The following is a 19,408-nucleotide window of genomic DNA, read 5'->3' as shown; positions in this document are numbered from 1 at the left end:
CACAGGCTGGTTAATCACCTTAGCAACAGCCCATATGTTTCCCATATTGTTTGTGTCTATCTAACAAGTGAGAATAGATTTTCTATTTCTATTTTATCACTGCTTTCCATTCATAGCAGAAACACGTTTATTATGCTATTCACCGAAGAATAAGAGATTAGAGCGATATGCACACTGTCAGTGCATAAAAATATTCACCCATAATCGATTTGCGACACATATCTTATAGCTTACACGTTTTTTTTTTACAGTCTACCAGTCAGTCTTTCTTTGCATTTGCAATCAGACTATGATCATTTTTAGTAACTGGCAGTATGGTGATACAATGAAGCGCTTAGCTTAACAAATGCACCGTGTAGTCCCGTGTTCTACAAGTGTGTAAATAAATGATGAGAGATGATACAAACCTTGTAAGGAAGGTCTGAAAGAATCCCATATTAAAAATTTACTCTAGCACGGAGCTAATTATAACAACATCTTTGGACCTTTTCAGAGCAATCGTGCTTGTTCTCTTGGAAGAGTTGCCGGTAGCTGAGCCAATGTGCCCACTCTGCCCCAAGGTGGTTATTCCTCAGCTGTGAATCTCGCCTGGTGTTGAGCTCAGGTGGCACATGCTGACTTGTCCTAGAGAACGCCCCTGTGTCTTGTTTGAAGCGAGCTTGGCTCTAGGAAACAATCTCCAGGTTTCAACATCAAAACCGAGAATCAACCCCCCTAATGGGCACCCTACTGTGGGCTAGAATTAGCAGGAATAACCCCCGCCAGCAGGCTTACTTCTCTAAACGCAGGAGCCTCGAAGGACGAGGTGGAGGGCGGAGAACGTGCGAGGCAGGGGAAGAGCGGGGAGGAGGGAAAGCAGAGGTGGACCGGTACAAGAAAGAGGGAATTATACATGTCACATACAAGTGCAACTACATTTATTAAGAGCAATGTTCGCTACACCGTCTGTGCGAGTTCAAACGCGCGGCGGAGGAACAAGATGGTGCCCCTTTGTGCCGCGTTGCAGCCTTTCATTTTTCTGTGTAAATGTAAGACAGACATAAAACGGGACAGAGAGCCTCTGTAGAGACAGACAGCAGTCAGTGCCTGAAGCAAGCTCAGAGCTCACAGGGTAATGTATACTCGCTCCTCACCGTACCAGAGAGAAGGTGACACCAGTCAATCCCGTTCTGACAGGGCAGCTGAGATAATAGCGGGCTTTGATTCCTTGCAATAACTTCTGCCAATCAAAATGAAAGGCATCGTGATTGCAGGGAGAACCACAAGCATGCGTGCGAGAAGCTTACTGTACGCTACTGTACGGACTGAGAAGTGAGATAATTGCACAGAAAATGCTCTTGTGCATTTTAAAAGGCCCTGTTGTGCTTAAAGGGGGGAAGATGGATGCAAGCAAAGGCTAGTGGTGAGCTTTTAGGGTTGCGGGTGTGTGCAAGATGAATGCGCGAGTGACTTGGCCCATTTTTTGACTGTTTGCTGTCAGAGGTCAGTGGGTGGTCTGCATGTGTGTGTGTGTGTGCATGTGTGGAGGGGATGAGGAGGGTGAGTGCAAGGCCAGGGGAGGGAGGCTTTCAGGTGGAATAAAAGCGTTACTGCAGTGGCAGAAAGGTCAGCTGTAAACTTGTATCAGGCTGGTGGTGATCACCCTATGCTGCAGATCTCTGAGGTATTGAGCAGGCACGCTCTAATGGCTTTGATATATGGACTACAGGACTCCCTGAAGAGGTCAATACCATAGCACTTTGTCTCTATGAGCAATGACCCTCTCAAGCTCCATTTAGAAGCTTTATAACTGCAGGAAATAGGCTGGAAAGGCCTCGAGCAGGGCACGATGAAAGAGAACTAATATGAATGAAGTATTTTCTAATCACTTCTTCTGTGCTCTAATCGTCGTCCCAATCAATCATTAGTTTGGCGGTATAAGTATATAGCGCTGGACGTTATCGGAAGCAGATTTTGATGTGGTTGAAAGAAGAACAAGAGAATCGGAGCTGAATAGAGCCAAAAGAGCTGATTTATCATTACTCCATTCGGGAGGCCAATGACACTGTAAAGACTGGCTTCTAATAGCATTTCATCATTACTTCAGAATCTGGTGAGTCACAGCGTTTAATGAGAGTGAGAGACACGGCTCTCAGCGACAAATTTGTAGATTTATTCGTAGCTTGTCAATGCTCGTCTGTAAAAGAGAGATAAAGCTTAAAGTAACGAGAGGACAAATAGAAACCACAACTGACAGAACACTAAGCTTTGCTTTATTTGGGCCAATTTCTCTTCAAACACGTGCGGACATAATGGCTACCATCGCGGTCCCTTCTAAGCGTATTGATTTGGAGCTAACCTTTGGTGTGAAATATGAAAGAAGCCAAATGCTGTTTATGAATGTCTGCTGTAATTGGAATGAGCAGATGTTGCAATACTGTTCCACTGTGTTCAATAATAGACTTTTGCGCTATTTTTCTCCTCTGCCCCTGTCCGTTTTATCCCCTGTTTCCTTTCATTTTCCACCGCTGGCCCATCCTTCTTTCTCCCTGCTGCCCTTTTCCCTCCCTCCCTCGCTGTTTCTACCCCATTGCCCTCCGTCTCACCCGCCTCGCCTTCTTCCAGACTCTGTGCTCTGTGCTGTGGCTGTGCTGAGTGACTAAAGTGGAGCCCTGCGAGCCATGGAGGAGATGGACAGCAAACCCTACCAGCCGTTGTCTAAGGGGCGCCATGAAATGGAGATGTCCTACACCAGCTCATCCGACGAGAGTGAGGATGGGCGCACCCATCACCGCTCCTACACATCACGCGAGACTCTGCCTGACTACACACACGAGCTTCGCCTCACCCTCGGTTCGCATCGGGAAAGGCAGAGCAACTACAGCCAACCCCAACAAGGTACAAGGTCACGCTTATCATGCTATCAGGGCATGCTTAGGCTGGATATAGTTACCTTGAGATATACGTCCGCGGTTGCAAAGATACTGTATGTGTACTCAAATGGATACTGGCACCAACAGATAGGCAGACACACTCATATGCACACACACACACACACACACACACACACACACACACACACACACACACACACACACACACACACACAGAGGTCTTTAAAAAGACCTCTGTGAATTACCTATTACAGTCCACAATGAGCCAGAAGGACAGTCGGAGGCAGCCAATTACCTCTTCTCCACGGAGGTGATATTTCTCTCCCACAGCTAAACTAGGTCAACCCCAAACCTCTCTGGCCTCACCTGGGGTGGAACACCACCCTTCATTACACACACACACACAGATACTGACACGGGCAGACAGAGGCACGCATACATGCACACACGCTTGCATATACGCGCGTGCACACACCCCGACGCGTACACACCGAAAAATTTCTTCCCTGTTGGTGACAGGAGGAGAAATGGGCCAGCATGCACTGTGATGGATGGCCTTTATGCAGGTCATGTGTGGTGTTAAAAGAGAAGCAGCGCCTCATCAGGAGCACGCCACTGTGCAGGGTTCATGGTGATCAATAGATACTCTTTCCACTACCTCAACCTTGTGCTCCACTGCAAGACCTACCCACCATGCTAACAAGCGACATTAGCCATTCATAACGGTTACAACTCCTGACAAGCGGCCCGCTCCGGGGATTTCATGGTTTGAATGCCACCTGCTATGGATTTTGTCGTCCTGTTCGCCCATACGGCAACCTGTCAATGGCCATTAGTCATAATGATGTTGCTTCGATATATTCCACGACACTGCGGTGTCAAAAGAGCACTTGCACTTGCCTTTTTCAGCAGTTACTCGCCTTTCTGTTTCCATAACAAACAACATCCCCTGCCATCAGTGTCATATGGTAAGGTGCACGAGACCCCCCAAAGCAGCCTTTCAAATGTCAATGGCAGCCGGTTCTGCAAAGCACATCTGTTCATCTTTGGGCCGCAGAGTTATATATAGTATACCCTACCAAAGTAACCAACTGTTAAGGGGGGACATTGCCTCCAGTGACATTTTTAATGGATTACGGTGTTCGTGACAAAGATCAGCCAATTCGTTTCTCATTTAATTCCCCACCCATGTTCTTCATATTTTCCTTCATCTTTTAAGCCTCCCCCTCTTGCCCTCTCCTCCCGTTCCTTCCTGTTCCCATCCTTCCTTTTCTTTTTCCCAGGTGTTTCGCTATCCACTAATATTACAAATTCCTCTCTCTTTCCATTTAATCCCACATCACCTCCTTTCTGCGCTGCACCTGTCTGTGCTAAGCCTGTTTACTTTGGACCGATACTGTTGATAGATGGCCAGATAGACAGCCAGATAGACAGCCAGGTCCCCAGCGACGTGACCATTTTACAGAGCTGAAAAAAAGGAATGACCAAAATAATTACATTTTTCCCCCAATAATGGATGCTAATTAATTCATGCTTTTTCAGCATGCTGTTTAGAAAGCCAGAAATGCATCACAGTTTAAATATTTGAATTAAGTATGAATCGGATTATTTATGAACCTTTCTCCACCTAATTCATTTCACATTCTAGTAAAACACCTTCTGATGACACCAAATAGACAAAACCAGAAGTTCTCTGTAAATTACTCTGTTATTAACATACATATACATAAACATACAAGGCTCCTGCCAACTCTTATACTAAAAAGAGCAAATAAATAAATAAAAGGGCTGCGCATGATTTCAGCCGATCACACAGAAGGGCAGTCTACGTGCCCCGAGTTCATTAGGTTTACAAAGATTATTGCTAAGCGTGCACAATAACAATTAAAAGTGTCTCAGAGGGGTTCTTGGAGTTTCTCTCCTTTTAGAGAGACTTCAGTTAGTTAATCAAACCTAATCTGTAATTAAGAATAGATTTTAAAAAGCGAGTGGCCGTTTAGAATCCTCAATTAACCTAACCCCAATAAATGCACGTCTTTGGACTGTGGGAGGAAGCTGGAGAACCCGGAGAGAACCCACACAAACACGGGGAGAACATGCAAAGTCCACACAGAAAGACTCCGGCCACACGGCGGAGTCAAACTCAGGACCTTCTTTCTGTGAGGCAACAGTGCTACAGTCCCAACGTGGACTCGATATATGATCCCAAATTTAATTACATATTTGACTGAAAGAGTTAGAAATACTTTTATAAATGTGTAAACTCTTAACTCAAACAGAGAAAGAAACCAAAAGCTAAAATTTGGGATCCAATTCAGGGATTTTTTACATTATATTCAGACTACTTTCTTGTGATTGTTTTTACCCGACTGTTTGGCAAATAATGATTTTTGCTCATGACAGGTACTTACGAGATTGGAAGAAAGCACAGTAATATAAAACAGTCACATAAATAGTCCGGAGGCCTGAGCGGGTGACTGTAATGGCAGGAAATGGGAAGTTCTTCAAAGAAAAATATTGTCGCTCTAATCACTTCCACCCCCAGCCTCTTGTTTTATCATAAATACGTTTCAAAACAAAGCGGTTAGACGACTTTTCAGTTTGCAGTCAATCCGTGTTTGTTGCTACTGGGAAATGGCCAATTTGCTCCCAAATTGCCCTCTTGCAGCCAATTTGAGCTAAACAGTAGTGTGTAGTGGTGACCAATCTTTGGCTGCTTTAATTCCAGCAGAACAGTATGAGAGCCAGACTTGGTCTTGACCCCATCAAACAGGCACAGCAGGACACATCGCTGGTCAATGGAGTGGTCAACAGGACCGCGGCTTTTATTGAAACGCTGCGGTTCATGTTCAGAGGACCTGACCTAACACGCGTATTAGCCGCACTAAGTGAGAAGGAAGGGAAGTGTTTCTTTCCTGTGTTCTCAGAGGGGCCTGCGGTACCAGGCCGCTATCTGTATGGATTTCAATTTATGCCCTCATTTCTTCACAATTACATCAGTTCCTTCACTTCCACTTATACATTCTAAACAGAAAACTCATGTGGTGAGAAAGAAAATTTACTCAACTGCCTCTACAGGAAAAAAAAAAATAGCACTCAATTGAATTGAATTGAATTGAAGTGTAACCAGAGGACTAACACAGTATATCTGATGTTCTCAGATAACAGGTTGATGCTCGGGATTGGAGGGCGTTCTAATACCTGAAAGCATATGAGGCTCAATTTTTCCCTCAGTCTGAGTCAATATTAATAAGGTTTGATCTTTATCTGATCTCTTCACCCCACCAAGGAGAATATAGATGAGATCAGTGCTCTGTTTGAGCAGCAGTTCAATACATCTCGAGCTCAATAACACACATCAGGCAGCCCGAACAGGATATAGCCTCACTGCAAATGGTTAAGAAAAATTGAGGCTGGCATTTTGATTTGGACCTCTGCAAAAAAAAAAGAAAAAAAAAAACTTTTAATAAATGCTTGCTCAAATAACAGCCTGCCTGTTGGAATAATTTGGGAGGTGTTCGCTGTTTGGCTTGTAAATGCCTGTCTCTAGCAAACACCTGGTCAGCTTAGTCGCTGAAGCAAATAAAAAACACACGCCAGTATTAGAGGCTTTGCAGTTCTTTGGCTGTGCGAGCTCATTTTGCATGTCTCCCCTCCCTCCCTCTAGATTTAGACTTCTGTAAGGCCGGGCAGTTGAGGAGCCCAGACTTTCACATCCACCAACAGCAGCAGCAGCAGCAGCATCAGCAGCATCAGGAGGAGGAAGAGGAAGTGCTGTGCTCTGGACCGACCGGGCACGTCCACAGCCACGGCTACTCCCTCGGCGTGGGTTCGGACGTGGACACGGAGCCGGAGGTGGACCCGTCTCCCGCTCACGGCCTGCAGCACATGTGGATGCGCGGCCTCAAGTCTGAGCAGAGCTCCTGCCTCACGAGCCGCGCCAACTCCGCCCTCTCTCTCACTGACACCGAGCACGACAGGAAGTCTGAGCCTGACAATGGTGAGTGGGGAAAAAAACCCTCTCTTCTTACTCGTTAATGGGATTGTCCATCAGCAGTGGAGATCGGCTTGGCAGATAATTTAGTAGCACACCTTTGATGATTTTCTTTTCTACAAGCAAGGAGAATGCAGCATGTGGCAAAGTGAGATGGCGTTTCACATCCTACACTTATAGCCTCATTACAGAAAAGAGCACAAAAAAACGGGCTCGTCAATAAACGCAAGAGAAAAACAACACCTAACATTCTCTCTTTTTTTGAGATTTAAGTTACAGCCCTGGGCAATTACGTGATTGAAACTCTCAGCTTTTGAACTAAAGCTAATGCTTAAGTTCCTCTTTTTTGAAGGCTCTTTGATGTGACTAAATAGAGTAAATGTACTATTGGTTATTTAGTCTCTGAAGTGAGCTCTTATTGAAGGTGAAGCTGGGGTTGACTCTGAGCTCAAGGAAAGTCCAGTGATGAACATTCACAGCATATGAGTTGGAAAAAGAATTGGAGATTTTGGATTAAAGGAATTGTAGAGGTCCCATGTCTACAGTGCCTGACTGGCTGCCTGAGGGCAGCTGACAACCGCCTCTGTGGGAAGACTCTAGCCTAGAAGGAAGGAGAAGTTGAGAGGCAGGCGAGGTGGGGAGGGGGTGAAGATATTGGGCCAACTAGAGAAGAGCCTGGGATGGTGCCAGCTATCTGTCTTGCGCTGCTGGGCTTGGCTGGGCTCCCTGCAGATGGAGAGTTAGTTAGAGGTGCACGCAAACAAAGACAGAGCTCTCCAACCCGTCCCCAAGGGCACTGTCTGTTTATGTGCCACAAAAAAGGTGGAACGTATTCAGTGGCTGAGAAAAGGAAGGGTGATGGAGAAAAAGAGAGAGGGGGGAAGGGGACGGGGTGAGCAAAAAATGCAAATGAGAGAATAGAAATGGTAATGTAATGGTATAATTAGAATGAGAATAAAAGGGAATGAGTGGTTGAGGGTAAAACAGGTGAAGGAGAAGCTAGATTCAAGTGAGTGCTAGACAAAGATGGTGAAAGACTGAGGAGACAGAGGAGAGAGCGAAAAAGGTGCTAGAGAGGTTTTGGGATGCTTGGGAATAACTGGTGCACTGGACAGGAAGTCAGCCTCACTGAAAATGAGCGTGAGAGAGAGTGGGAATGCTTGCAGCAGTACATGGTAATCAATTTGTGATGGCTGCGTGCATATGGTCCAAAGATATTACCATTTGAGATGAGGGACTCTGTCTTTATCCGGGGTCAGAATTAAAACTGCAAAAAAAAAAGAAAGAAAAAAAAGGTGGAGGCAGCTTTGAATGCAGCAGACAGCAGGGAATAAGGATGGATGAAGTCACAGACGTAAGAGGGGAGGATTAAAATGTTCAAAGTGTCGGGCTTTGCTGCTACAGTGCGCCAGGAAAGCCGGTTTATGTGTGGATTTCATGTGTCACATGATGATGTAATGCATGTCCTGTGGCTCTCTCTCCAAACTTTTCTCAAGAACACGCTCTCCCCCTTTTCACTCACACCTATGCTCCTCTGCTGCGTCCGTATCCTTTTTACTCGGCAACCTTATTCCCTCTCCACCACCGGCAGCAGCCCATTTATTCTTATCCTCTTCCTGTCCATCTCTCTCTGAGACATGGCCAGGTGTGTCCATGCGTGGCATCCTCTAATAAGAAATGTATTATGGATGTCACATTTCTCTCCATCAGCACAACAAAGTCTCACACGCCCCTCTGTTCCCGGCGATAATGAAAGTTAGAGGCACTCGCAAAAAGATGTTGGCGTGAAGGGGCTGAAATCAAAAAGCTAACGTCCCTGCCAAAATGAAAGTGCATTTTAAGTCGGCCCGACCTTGCACTCCCTTTGTCTTCAGAGCTCACCCCCTCCCAAACCTATTAATGATGTCAGCTTCAAACTGGCAGGAATCCTTTTGTTCCTCGTCTGATTGAAGCTGACAAGTCAATTTAGTCCCCGTGTGTGTGTGTGTGTGTGTGTGTGTGTGTGTGTATAGGTGTGAGAAAAATAGAGAGAGGGCTCGACAGATTAAGAAAGAGTAAAAGAAAAGGAGATTCAGCTTGTGTGTGAAGCCACATTTGTACAGATGTCTGTCTTTATTCTCTTTCATGTTTGCGTGTGTGTGTGGGAGGGTGTGTGGTGGGGGGTGTGTGTCCAACTGTGACACCTCCCTTGAGGAAGGCTGCAGGCATTTTCGAGCGCCAGTCAGACCTGCTGACAAACTCAGGAAAACATCAACACCCCGAATTGACGACAGTTCATCGCAAGAACAGAGGAGATTGGCAGTAGAAAGAAAGTGTAGTTCAGCTGGAGTTTACTGCTGGGAGATGCACACACACGTACACGACTTACAGTACATGGACAAAAGTATGTGGACAACCAGGTGTCAGTCTAAAATTATGGGCTGCAGTATACTTGTATCTGGGAAGGCATTACATAAGACTTGGAAACCTGGAGTGGTAGTGAACACTGACTCTAAAGCAGATCATCCCAAAAGGAGCTGGCTGGGAATGCTCCTGAGTGAGTGACCTGCAGGTGTACTGACTGCAAGTTAGTGAGAAAACATATGTGTTATGATAACAAATCGTTAGAAAGATGATAGTTGCATTGCAGAATAAATGGATTGGACAGTAAAACTAACTGGTGGAGTTCAGGGCTCGGGTGGCCAGCATGCAATAAATCATTTGACTTGAGCTTGTAAACTGTAAGTCTGAGTGTGACAGCTCGTGTAAGTGTAGCAAAGCTAAGGAATCCATTTGATTGTTTATGTTTTTAGGTGTATATATGAATAATTTAGAATGCCATCCCTGTTGTGCTGCATGCATAAATGTGCACAAAGCAAATCTTTGACTTTGGTGATGCACATATCAGTCCTCCTCCTGTAGCTACAGGGATTTATAATATTAATAAACCCAGAGGGAAGACTCCCACATTCAGCTGTAAGCAACAGACTAATTCCAGTCATGCTCACTAGTTCTATTTTTGTGGACTTGAAATCAAAGTGAATCAGGCAGAACTGCGGTCAAATGAAACACACACACAGACACACACACACCTCCTTAGTCTCAGGGGCTCTGTAATTTTTATAGACTAGATTCTGCAGCTTTAGTCCCGTGTGCGGGAGAAATCCTGTTTAACCTATTACAAATATTTTTTTTCCCAGAAGCAGAGGCTTGAGACAGAGCCTGGGAGCAAGTTCAAACCTGCCATTAACTATGAAGCTTAAGCTGGAAGCCCATTAGCTGATTTCTTTGAAGAGTAGAGAAACACAGAAAGAAGCTAGTCTCAACACCCACTTGGGCTTTTGTGTTTAATTCATATAAAAACAGGGATGTAAAAATATCAGTTTATTGAGAAAGATATGTTGTATTTGTTTAACTGCTATTTTATGTGTAATGCTACAGTCAGAAAACAGTGTTGGAGACGTCAGTGCAAACTAAATTACTGCAACCGTGTGCAACGACCTCTTGATCTTGTTGGCTTTTGAAATGGTTATGCAGTCTTTACCCAACTTTGGTGCACAAAGTCAGTCTGCCATCTGTCTGCAACTGAATGGGGTTAAGGTAGCAATTACATGCAATCTGTTCGTGGTAATACGTGATTATCTGTGGTAAACTATCAAACAATTGCTGGTTTGCTGCCGTCTGCAAACACATAAATTCACATTAACAACTCAGATTTAGAGTCCTGGCGGAACCTCAAAGATCTGAAACAGAAATTCAGAAATTCCTCCACAAACAGTGAAACAGTCGCTGCAGGACAGTGATTTAACCTAAAAATGATACAAGGCGCTCAGAAACCTGCTGTTTTACAATACAATACGATACAGTTTTATTTGTATAGCACATTTAAAAACCAAAGGTACGGCAAAGTGCTTTACAATAATACAGAAAATCAAAATAAATCAATTAACAAAATATAGATCAGGTACTAGCACTAGCACTGACAGAGGGGAGGCACTAATAGACCAGAAGAGAGAGGTAAAATAGGTACCGGACCTCAGTCCAGAAGGAAGGTCAGTTCATAGATACAAAATATCACCTAAGAAGTTAAAAGAACCAGTAGTGAAATTAATTAGATTAGATGGAATAAGGGCACTCACTGGTCGGGAAAGCCAGGTTAAATAAGTAAGCTTTCAAACGTGATTTGAAGGACTGGATAGAGTCTGAGGCACGAATAGGAGTGGGGAGGTTATTCCAAAGGTTAGGTTCAACTGAAGCAAAGGCACGATCGACTCTGGTCTTCAGCCTAAACTTAGGTTGGGCCAGAGTAATTGACCTGATGACCTTAGAGCTCAGCAAGGAGTGTACAGATTGAGGAGATCAGTGAGATAACTGGGCGCAATATTATTCAGGATTTTAAAAGTGAGTAACAAAATTTTAAACTCAATACGATATTTACAGGCATATAACCAAATACAACCAGTTAGCAAACAGTTGATTCGAGTCCCCGACTGGAGAGAGACGCTCAACACATTGACAGTCTGTTCTAATTTATAAGTTAGATCAGGGGTGTCAAACTCAAATACACAGTGGGCCAAAATTCAAAACTGGAACAAAGTCGCGGGCTAACGTTAATATTTATTGAAAAAAAAAATCTTCCTCCAGATATACGAATGAATCTTTTCTTATGGACTCAAACAAGTTTTGCTGAAAAATTGAATATGGAACAAGCAAAGCTTAATACTAAACAATACATATATTAGCTGTATAATACCAGTAGGCCAGCTCTAATAGTAATTTGGTATGGCCTCGCGCGGGCCAAATGCAATTAGGCTGCGGGCCAAATTTGGCCCGCGGGCCAGAGTTTGACACCTATGAGTTAGATGATAATTTTTTTTACAAATCACCAGCAGGTTACTGCCCTTTTTTTCTTCTATTGAGACTGAACCATGAAAGTTTGCTCCTCTATTCTGTACATATGAGTAACATCTCTACTTTTTGGCAACCCCGCTGTGCTGAAACGACTTCAGAAAGTCACTGTTGCCTTTTACACTGCTGCTTGAGTATAAATTAAGTAAAAAAGACTGGGTTAATAAATAGGTTTATGATGGCGAGGGTCATTGACTCTGGTGTTCAGTTACTTTGTGACGGTTAGAGACCTACAATAAATGCTGAGACTCAGAGGGCTGATGAGAGAGAGGTGTCAGTCTTCTGAATTACTGCAGCGTGGAATAATAATCATAAAAAACAAACATTAGCTATATAATCTGAGTTACAGCGCTGTCATATAATGAGATGCTAATTACTTGACTTGTTTTTCATTAGTTGAACAGTTTTACTCTTCACCCTCTTCTTTAGGCTTATCTTTCTCCCCGCTACTTTTGAGATTGACACATTGACGTGTATCAGACAGCCTCCTGGTTTTATATCGCTGCGCGTTTCATCCATCGTCCTCTGAGCTGAACGGGTTCCAAGGCGTCAGCAAACAGGAGTCCAGCGAAAGGCCCTATCGCTCTTTATACTAGATAACTTTCTGTGCTAAATGCAAATATCTGTGTAATTACCCGGGCCTGAGTAAGCACTTGATCCCGATTGGCCGCAGGATGTCCATTATTTTTTTAAAAACTTGACAACTCCCTTAAAACTGTCTGATCGCGGCGCTAAATTAATACTCTAGAAAGGTCTGAATGTTCCATTTCCGCCATACTCTGCAGATAATGGTTTGAAGAAAATGGGTTTTCAAATTGCCTCAAACATTTACAGTCTCCGAGTTACCAATCAGGCTTAATGAAAGCAGTGTTACTCTGAAAACATGGCGCAGCGTGGATGTCGTTCCCACGGGTCGAGGTAGATTGTCCCAGATTTGCCGATCTGACCCGTCGCCGACTTTGTAAACACATTAAGACAAAAAGCCAAGCGATCACAAGACGGCTTTAATGTGTAATTGATTGTTAATTAATTGAACATTTGTATTCAGTGTTGGGTGTTATCTTTTGTCACTGCTTAGCAGCCTGGTATTAGATGAAATTTTCAAAGGAATCGTGTCAATAAATGAATATTAAAAGCCTTTGATCATGTGATCTAACGCCCAAACATAATTTGAACAGAAAAATGCAAGTCCCCTCCTCGTTCATTCTCACCAGACATGAATTTATTTACACTTGACAGCTTGCGGGTCTCGAATTCAATTTGCCCACACTCATTTCTCAGACAAATTTTCCCTCAAGTACTAATTTCTTTGTTGATGTGTTTAAAATACGTTTCAATTTTTTTTTTTCAAACGAGGAACTGTCCAAGATGGATTTCACCATTGCCATCAATTTAATCATTTTTGCATCTCAAAAATTAGAATTTGATCCCTTTAAAAAAAAAAAAATCTTTGTAAATGGAAAACATTTGGGACGTGTGTCGTCGGTTAGACTAACCAATCTTTTTGGAGACTTTACAAACAGGCGTTGAAAGTCAGTTTTTTGTGACAATGAAAAGATTAATTGCTTAAGTTTGAGGCTTTTTCACGAGTGGAAAAATATTTGGCAATTGTAGCAGTAAAGCAATTAAAAAAAACAAACCACGAGACGACAGCAGTCTCACTCACACGTCTTTGTGAGAATTCAGACATGATTTCAATGCGGCGCTTTCCATCTGCATTACAAACTTACCGCTAATTCAAAGTGCACTATAATTACTGGAGAAAGGCTCTAGAAGGCAATCCTCACTAATTGTCATTTCTCTTAATATGGTCTCTTTTTTTCAGTAAATGAACGATAAGCAGTATTAATGTTCTCTGCCTTGAATTAGAGTGTAGAAGTTACCCTGTAACAGAGTAGATGCTGCAGGGTTTATACTTACCAACACTAAATGAGGCATATTGCCCCAAAATAGATTGCTCCTTTTCAGACCTTCAAATAAAGTCATTCAAAATATATATTTTTTTCATAGTGTGGCTGTTGTCCTTGCCTTGAAATAAGACAAGCATGAATGTTACCTTAAACATAAATGTTACAAGCCGACTATAAACTAGGTTGCTCGAGGGCCTAGGGGACTGCGCAATGTCATAGAGGAGCCTCATATCCTTTATAAACACGGTCCATTATTTTTATAATGATGTGCCAAAGTTTTTTCAGTCAAGTTTGACCAAGCTGTGTTCAAGTAAGAAATTGCGGAAGGTTAGCGAGGGCACGGAAGGCGACTGGTGAGAGAGCGGAGTACAAAAACTGACCACACGGTTTAATGAGCGCGTGAACGGCTCGGAGAAAGACAAAGCAGGAGAGCAGAGAGTGGAGAGAAAGCCGGAGAGGCTCGCTAAGATTCATCATTAAAAAAAGCACTGGTGAGGGTTTTTTTTTTTTCTTTGATAGCAGCGCGTTAAAGCTATGTTTGAAATACCATTCCTTACCATTTCTATGCGCTGATGGAACTCAGTGAAACAGCAACAGGTGTTAGATTTCAGATGGGATTCTGATCCGCGTGATGCAATTCTGACAATTATTAGGCAATCTGGACTTTTAATTAGATAGTGAGGGAATTACACATGGCTCGTGTAAGCTCTCTTATCCAGGGGTATCAGATAGGAGCGTTTAAGCAATGTGAACGAAATGGATTTTGTGTGTTTTCCCCCCTTCTGATGTTGCAAGACACAAATCTCCTCTTGGCAGCTCCGCGACCTCGATAACCTCAGGGGAATCCAGAAATGACAATGCCCTCGGAGATTGAGATGTCTGCAGATGTGCCGGCGAAACTGCACATGTGGACACGCGCGAGACACACAAGCCCCATCCCGCTGTCTCCTCCGACCTCTTTGGTGTGTTTTGTGTGCGAGTGCAAGCGCAGGTTTAAGTGGACACATCAGGCAAACAGCCACGTACTTTAACACCCTTCTTGCCTTCCAGAGGCCCAAGGGGTTTTGCAGGAATGGATTTGTCTATTAGCTCGTAAAGAACATTGCTCAGTGCCATATCGATCATCGGAGCTGTAACGTTTAGGGTCTTTAAGTTGTAGAGTTGATCTAGAGGTACATGGGCTCCCCTGGCTATTTTACCAGAGTGAGAGATGATCAACTTAACCCTGGTGTTGCGCTTGGCCAGAGGAAATGCTATAAACACGTCCGCTGGAGCCAGAAAGCGTTTTTATTGAACCGCTCGTTCAGCCATCCGGGAGAGGCTGAAGAGTTACCACGAATCCGCCAGGTGCCTTGTTGCAGCAGCAGTGCAGTTGTATGGTTTTCCTCTTCTTTAATGGTGGTCTCATCACGCAGTTAGCCATGCAGGCCTCTGTTCTTGACAAGCTGTCAGGATGTCGGACCCCACCCTGTTGTCCTAATGATGGACCCGTACAGCTCACTGATCCAGTGAAGGACCTGCTGGACTGTAGAGCTGGTTGATGCGGGGTTAGGGATGTGTGTTTGTGAGTGAGGGAAAATGAGACGAAGAGAAAGAAAGAGTGAGATGCGGTGGGAGAGAGAGAGAGATAATTTTCTGTTCTTTCTCCCTCACCCCCTCCTCCATCATCATCCCGCTGCCATGGCAACAGTCATCAAATCAGAACATCAGCCGTAGCTTTCATCTCAAGCTGTCCACTAGCTGCCTACAGGCTGTATACATAAAAACACTGCAATGGAAACATCAGAGTCCAGCCATTTTAATAGGCGGCTAAATTGTACAGAATCCTGCAATCACCTACACAGCAGAGGAGGTGAGAGGCGAACATATTTTTTTCTTTTCTCTTTTTTTAACATAAACAGTCAAATAAGCAGTCTTAAAACCTGTTTTTAGCTCGCAGCGCTGTTGGTATTAAAATGAGAGGAGAGCACAGTGAGTGGCACATGAATAAGCTCGCAGCAGAAAGGAACAATAGCCCCGAGAGTGTACCGAGAGATTAGTGCAAATCAGAGTGTTCTGCACTAGGGAAGAGAGGCTGAGAGGGGGTGGAGGACACAAAGGTGCCTGTACGGACACGCACACATGCACACTCGGATGCCCACACACGCTCCTGCTGTTTTTTGCGCTCTCTGTGTGTGAGGGGGTCAGTGGGCTATGTATTTTGGAGGTGTGGTAGAAAGCATGAACTGTACTGACAAGGCAGTGGTTGGATGGGAGGATGAAACAGAAAAAAAATGAAAAGAAAAAACAGAAATCAAATAGGATTCTCTCATATCTCAAACGCTTGTATGAGCAAAGACGCCCGTGTGAATGGTTAGCTCGAAAGCCTAAATGAACAATGACGGAGAAAGAGGGAGAACAAGTGAACGGGGACTTTTACGTCCTGCACAATGCCATGCTCGGTGTTGATGAACTGAACGTGTCGCTAAGCAGTCTCCTGTAATAAAAAGAAAAAAGCTCGTCTGAATAATGAACGCACAGATTCATCGTTAGCCTGACGATCAGAATCGCTATCTGAGCCTGCACGGGGATTCGAATGCCAGTCACAGCAATAACAGCGCGCCGGTTTTCCCACCATTACCAGTTGCTGCCATTTTAGTTTAACCACTTGTAGTAATGGCTGCTCCTCTGTCGCATCAGTCCTCAAACTGCCAGGGATTCTTCTGCCATAGCTGCGTCAGTGCCAGTGTTAAAGGCTGCCATCACAGTCATGGTGCCAGTAGTGAAGGCTGTTGTTACGTGGCACGATGCCCTGAGCCTGTCAGACCTCCAGGGTTTGTGCACCACCTGTCATTATCAGCGCTCGGCCCTGGCAGCTTCGGACGACTAATGGTCCGCTGGGTCTCACTCAACAATCTGCTGACCAATAGGGCCGCTGGTTGAAGGGTTGGACATGCACACGCATGCCAGGGAACACCGTGACATGAAAACACAACCTGTCTACATCTGAGGAAAAATTACTTTCTTTTTTTTCTTTTTTTTTTTTAAAGTAAGGTGCGAGTTGAAGCTTAAGCCACACTGAGAAAAGTAGTGATGTATGAGTCTATTTCACTCATTCACTTCAGCCCTGGGATGGAGGAGAATTGTCTGTATGATTTATAGGATTGGATTGCAACCTTTTTCACAGACAGCTTTTAATTGAAAAAGCCACAATAGGACTTTGGAAAGCCATTAATTGTTACGGTTAATTAAGGTAAACATTAAATGAAGAGATTTTTAATTGGTTTGCTCTTGATGAGGGAAGGGATCTAGGGTGACCAGAATCTGCATATGTAAATAACTGAAAACTCCTCCAGGCCTTGGCTTATTACTCGCTCCCTCGCCTTTTTTTTCTGTTGCTGTTTGTTTTCCCGTCTGTTTCTGACACTGTATCTCTTTCTGTCTGTGCACACAGTGTATGTGTGCAAACACACACACACACACACACACACACACCTTGAGCCCCTACAAAGCTGTCAGAAACACAAATGGGGCGCTTTCGTCTCGTGGCATTGATGTGATGTATGTACATGCTTAATGCTAAACTGGCGGTCCCTGAAGAGATACATTTGCTATGATGAGACATGACAGATTGGCAGAAGACGTCACCTTCATATTTACGACACATGGGATTACCCCCAGGCTTTCAACATGCAAAGGAGGCTGTTTTATTTTTATATATATGTATTTTTTAAAAGTAACCTTTTAGCAATGTGCGTGCCACCACAGAATGCTAGATTGACCACCAAATCACGTACCTGCTGCCATACTGTGGCAAAGATTGTACGTTTGAAAACTTTCACACATACATCAAGAATTAGTCTGTTTTTTTGGTGGGGCGGGGCTTCTTATTTGCTTGTCCTCTAAACAGCTGCCACCTGTGCTGGGGGAGAGGGCGGTAATAGCACACCCAGTCGCTTTGCTTGATAGATTGCTCTAACACCAGATAGATAATCATGCTGTTAAATAAATCGCTTCTTAAAATGTTTTGGAATGCCTCTAAAAACTAAAAGCATGAGCATTTTATGGGTGACTTGGGAAAAAAGAGAGTGTTGGTGTCAGGGGAGGGGATGGGACTGAATTTGCATTGCGGAGTCTGCAGGTGACGGTGTGTGCGCACGTGTGTGTACATGTGTGTGTGTGTGGAATGAAGCAGGCAGACAATTGGATGGCTGCTTGGTCACCCGGTCACCCCGCTGCAGTAGGAAAAGCTTCTCGTGGCCAATGCAGAGCTCTTGCCAGTGTTTTGCAAAACCTGAATGTGCTAGTGCTGTCCAAACAGATGCACAATGTCATTTCCAGATAGGGTTTGCATGTGTGTGTGTGTGTGTGTGTGTGTGTGTGTGTGTGTGTGTGTGTGTGTGTGTGTGCGTATGGCGGGTAGGGTGAGCCTGTGCTTGTCTGCGTGCGCTTCCAAGGGAGTGTTCACTTTGTATTCGTGTCTGCGTGTATGTGTATTTTGCTCCAAACAGATGTTTTTTTTGTTGTTGTTGTTTTTTGTTTTTCAATGTGTGTGTACGAGCAGAATCAGATCAACACCAGCCGGTGCAGTGAGTCTGGCCAATGTGGATAATATTCAGTAATTGCTCTGGCCAGTATTACACACGTACACATAACACTGAAGAGACTAGGTAAAATGAGATATGGAAAGAGCACATGCAAGCAAGCTTTTACATGAAATGTACTGTGAGATTTTATGCTTGGGCTGACTCTGTGCAAACAGCACATTAACTCAACATGAATCATCATGATTATAAGTAGCTTTGCTATTGCAGGAAATAGCACACAATCAATTGTATAACACCCCATTGAGTACCCAAGTGTGAATGACCAGTTTTATACTTGTGCGCTTACATACATACATTGCTTTTTCTTTAGTTCTTATTGTTTTTACAGCCTAAGACTTTACTAGAACTAAAAGATATATTAAGGAAAATTTGCTTACATAAATCACTGCACACAATCTGACTGAGTACTTTGAACATAGAAGGACTGACAATTTTGGATCTGAATCCTCCATCCATCCATCCATCCATCCATCCATCCATCCATCTCCATTACATTTATATATGTATTTCCAAATCATAATAACAATTGTCTCAATGAACCTTATATTATAAGATAAAGACCCTACAATAATATAAGAAATATGGACAACCCCCTATGTGCAAGCACAATGGCAACAGTGGAAAGGAAAAACTCTCTTTTAACAGGAAGAAACCTCTGGCAGAACCAGGATCAGGGAGCATCAACCATTTGCTGGTGACCGATTGGGCATCAGAGGAGGAAGACGTGACAAAATACATGCTGTGGAAGAGAGCCAGAGATTAATAATAACTACCGATTAAATGCAGAGTGATGTATAAACACATTATGAGTGAAGAGGAAACACTCATTGGAAGGCCCCACCAGCCTTGGCCTATCGCAGTGGAACTAAGGGAGGCGTCAGGGTCACCTAAACCAGACCTAACTATAAGCTTTATGAAAAAGAAAAGTTTTAAGCCAAATCCAAGCTGGGAGCTGGTTCCACAGAAAAGGGGCCTGAAAGCTGAAGACTCAGCATCCCATTCTACCTTTAGAAACCTTAGGAACCACAAGTCAACCTGCAATACATCCATCCATACATCTATCCCATTACATACGCTTTTTGTGTTGGTATAATGCTGTTGCTTAACATTATATTTGTTACATCATTTCCTTCTGAAGATCTTCTGCTAGGTTTGTAG

At 43.8% G+C, this 19,408-nt stretch overlaps 1 protein-coding gene across 1 annotated transcript in view; it reads left to right on the top strand.

Moving 5' to 3' along the window:
* The window catches only part of tenm1 (teneurin transmembrane protein 1), a 202,581-nt gene that overhangs the window by 12,361 nt on the left and 170,812 nt on the right, over positions 1 to 19,408 (top strand). Inside the window, exons 2-3 of the mRNA XM_039615819.1 lie at positions 2,605 to 2,877; positions 6,541 to 6,873. Of these exons, the coding sequence (XP_039471753.1) occupies positions 2,661 to 2,877; positions 6,541 to 6,873 (550 nt within the window). The 5' untranslated portion in view covers positions 2,605 to 2,660. The remainder of the gene's footprint in view (positions 1 to 2,604; positions 2,878 to 6,540; positions 6,874 to 19,408) is intronic.

Source organism: Oreochromis aureus, linkage group 2, assembly GCF_013358895.1.
Source record: "Oreochromis aureus strain Israel breed Guangdong linkage group 2, ZZ_aureus, whole genome shotgun sequence".
Taxonomy (NCBI): domain Eukaryota; kingdom Metazoa; phylum Chordata; class Actinopteri; order Cichliformes; family Cichlidae; genus Oreochromis; species Oreochromis aureus.
This window is presented reverse-complemented; position numbering and strand designations above follow the sequence as displayed.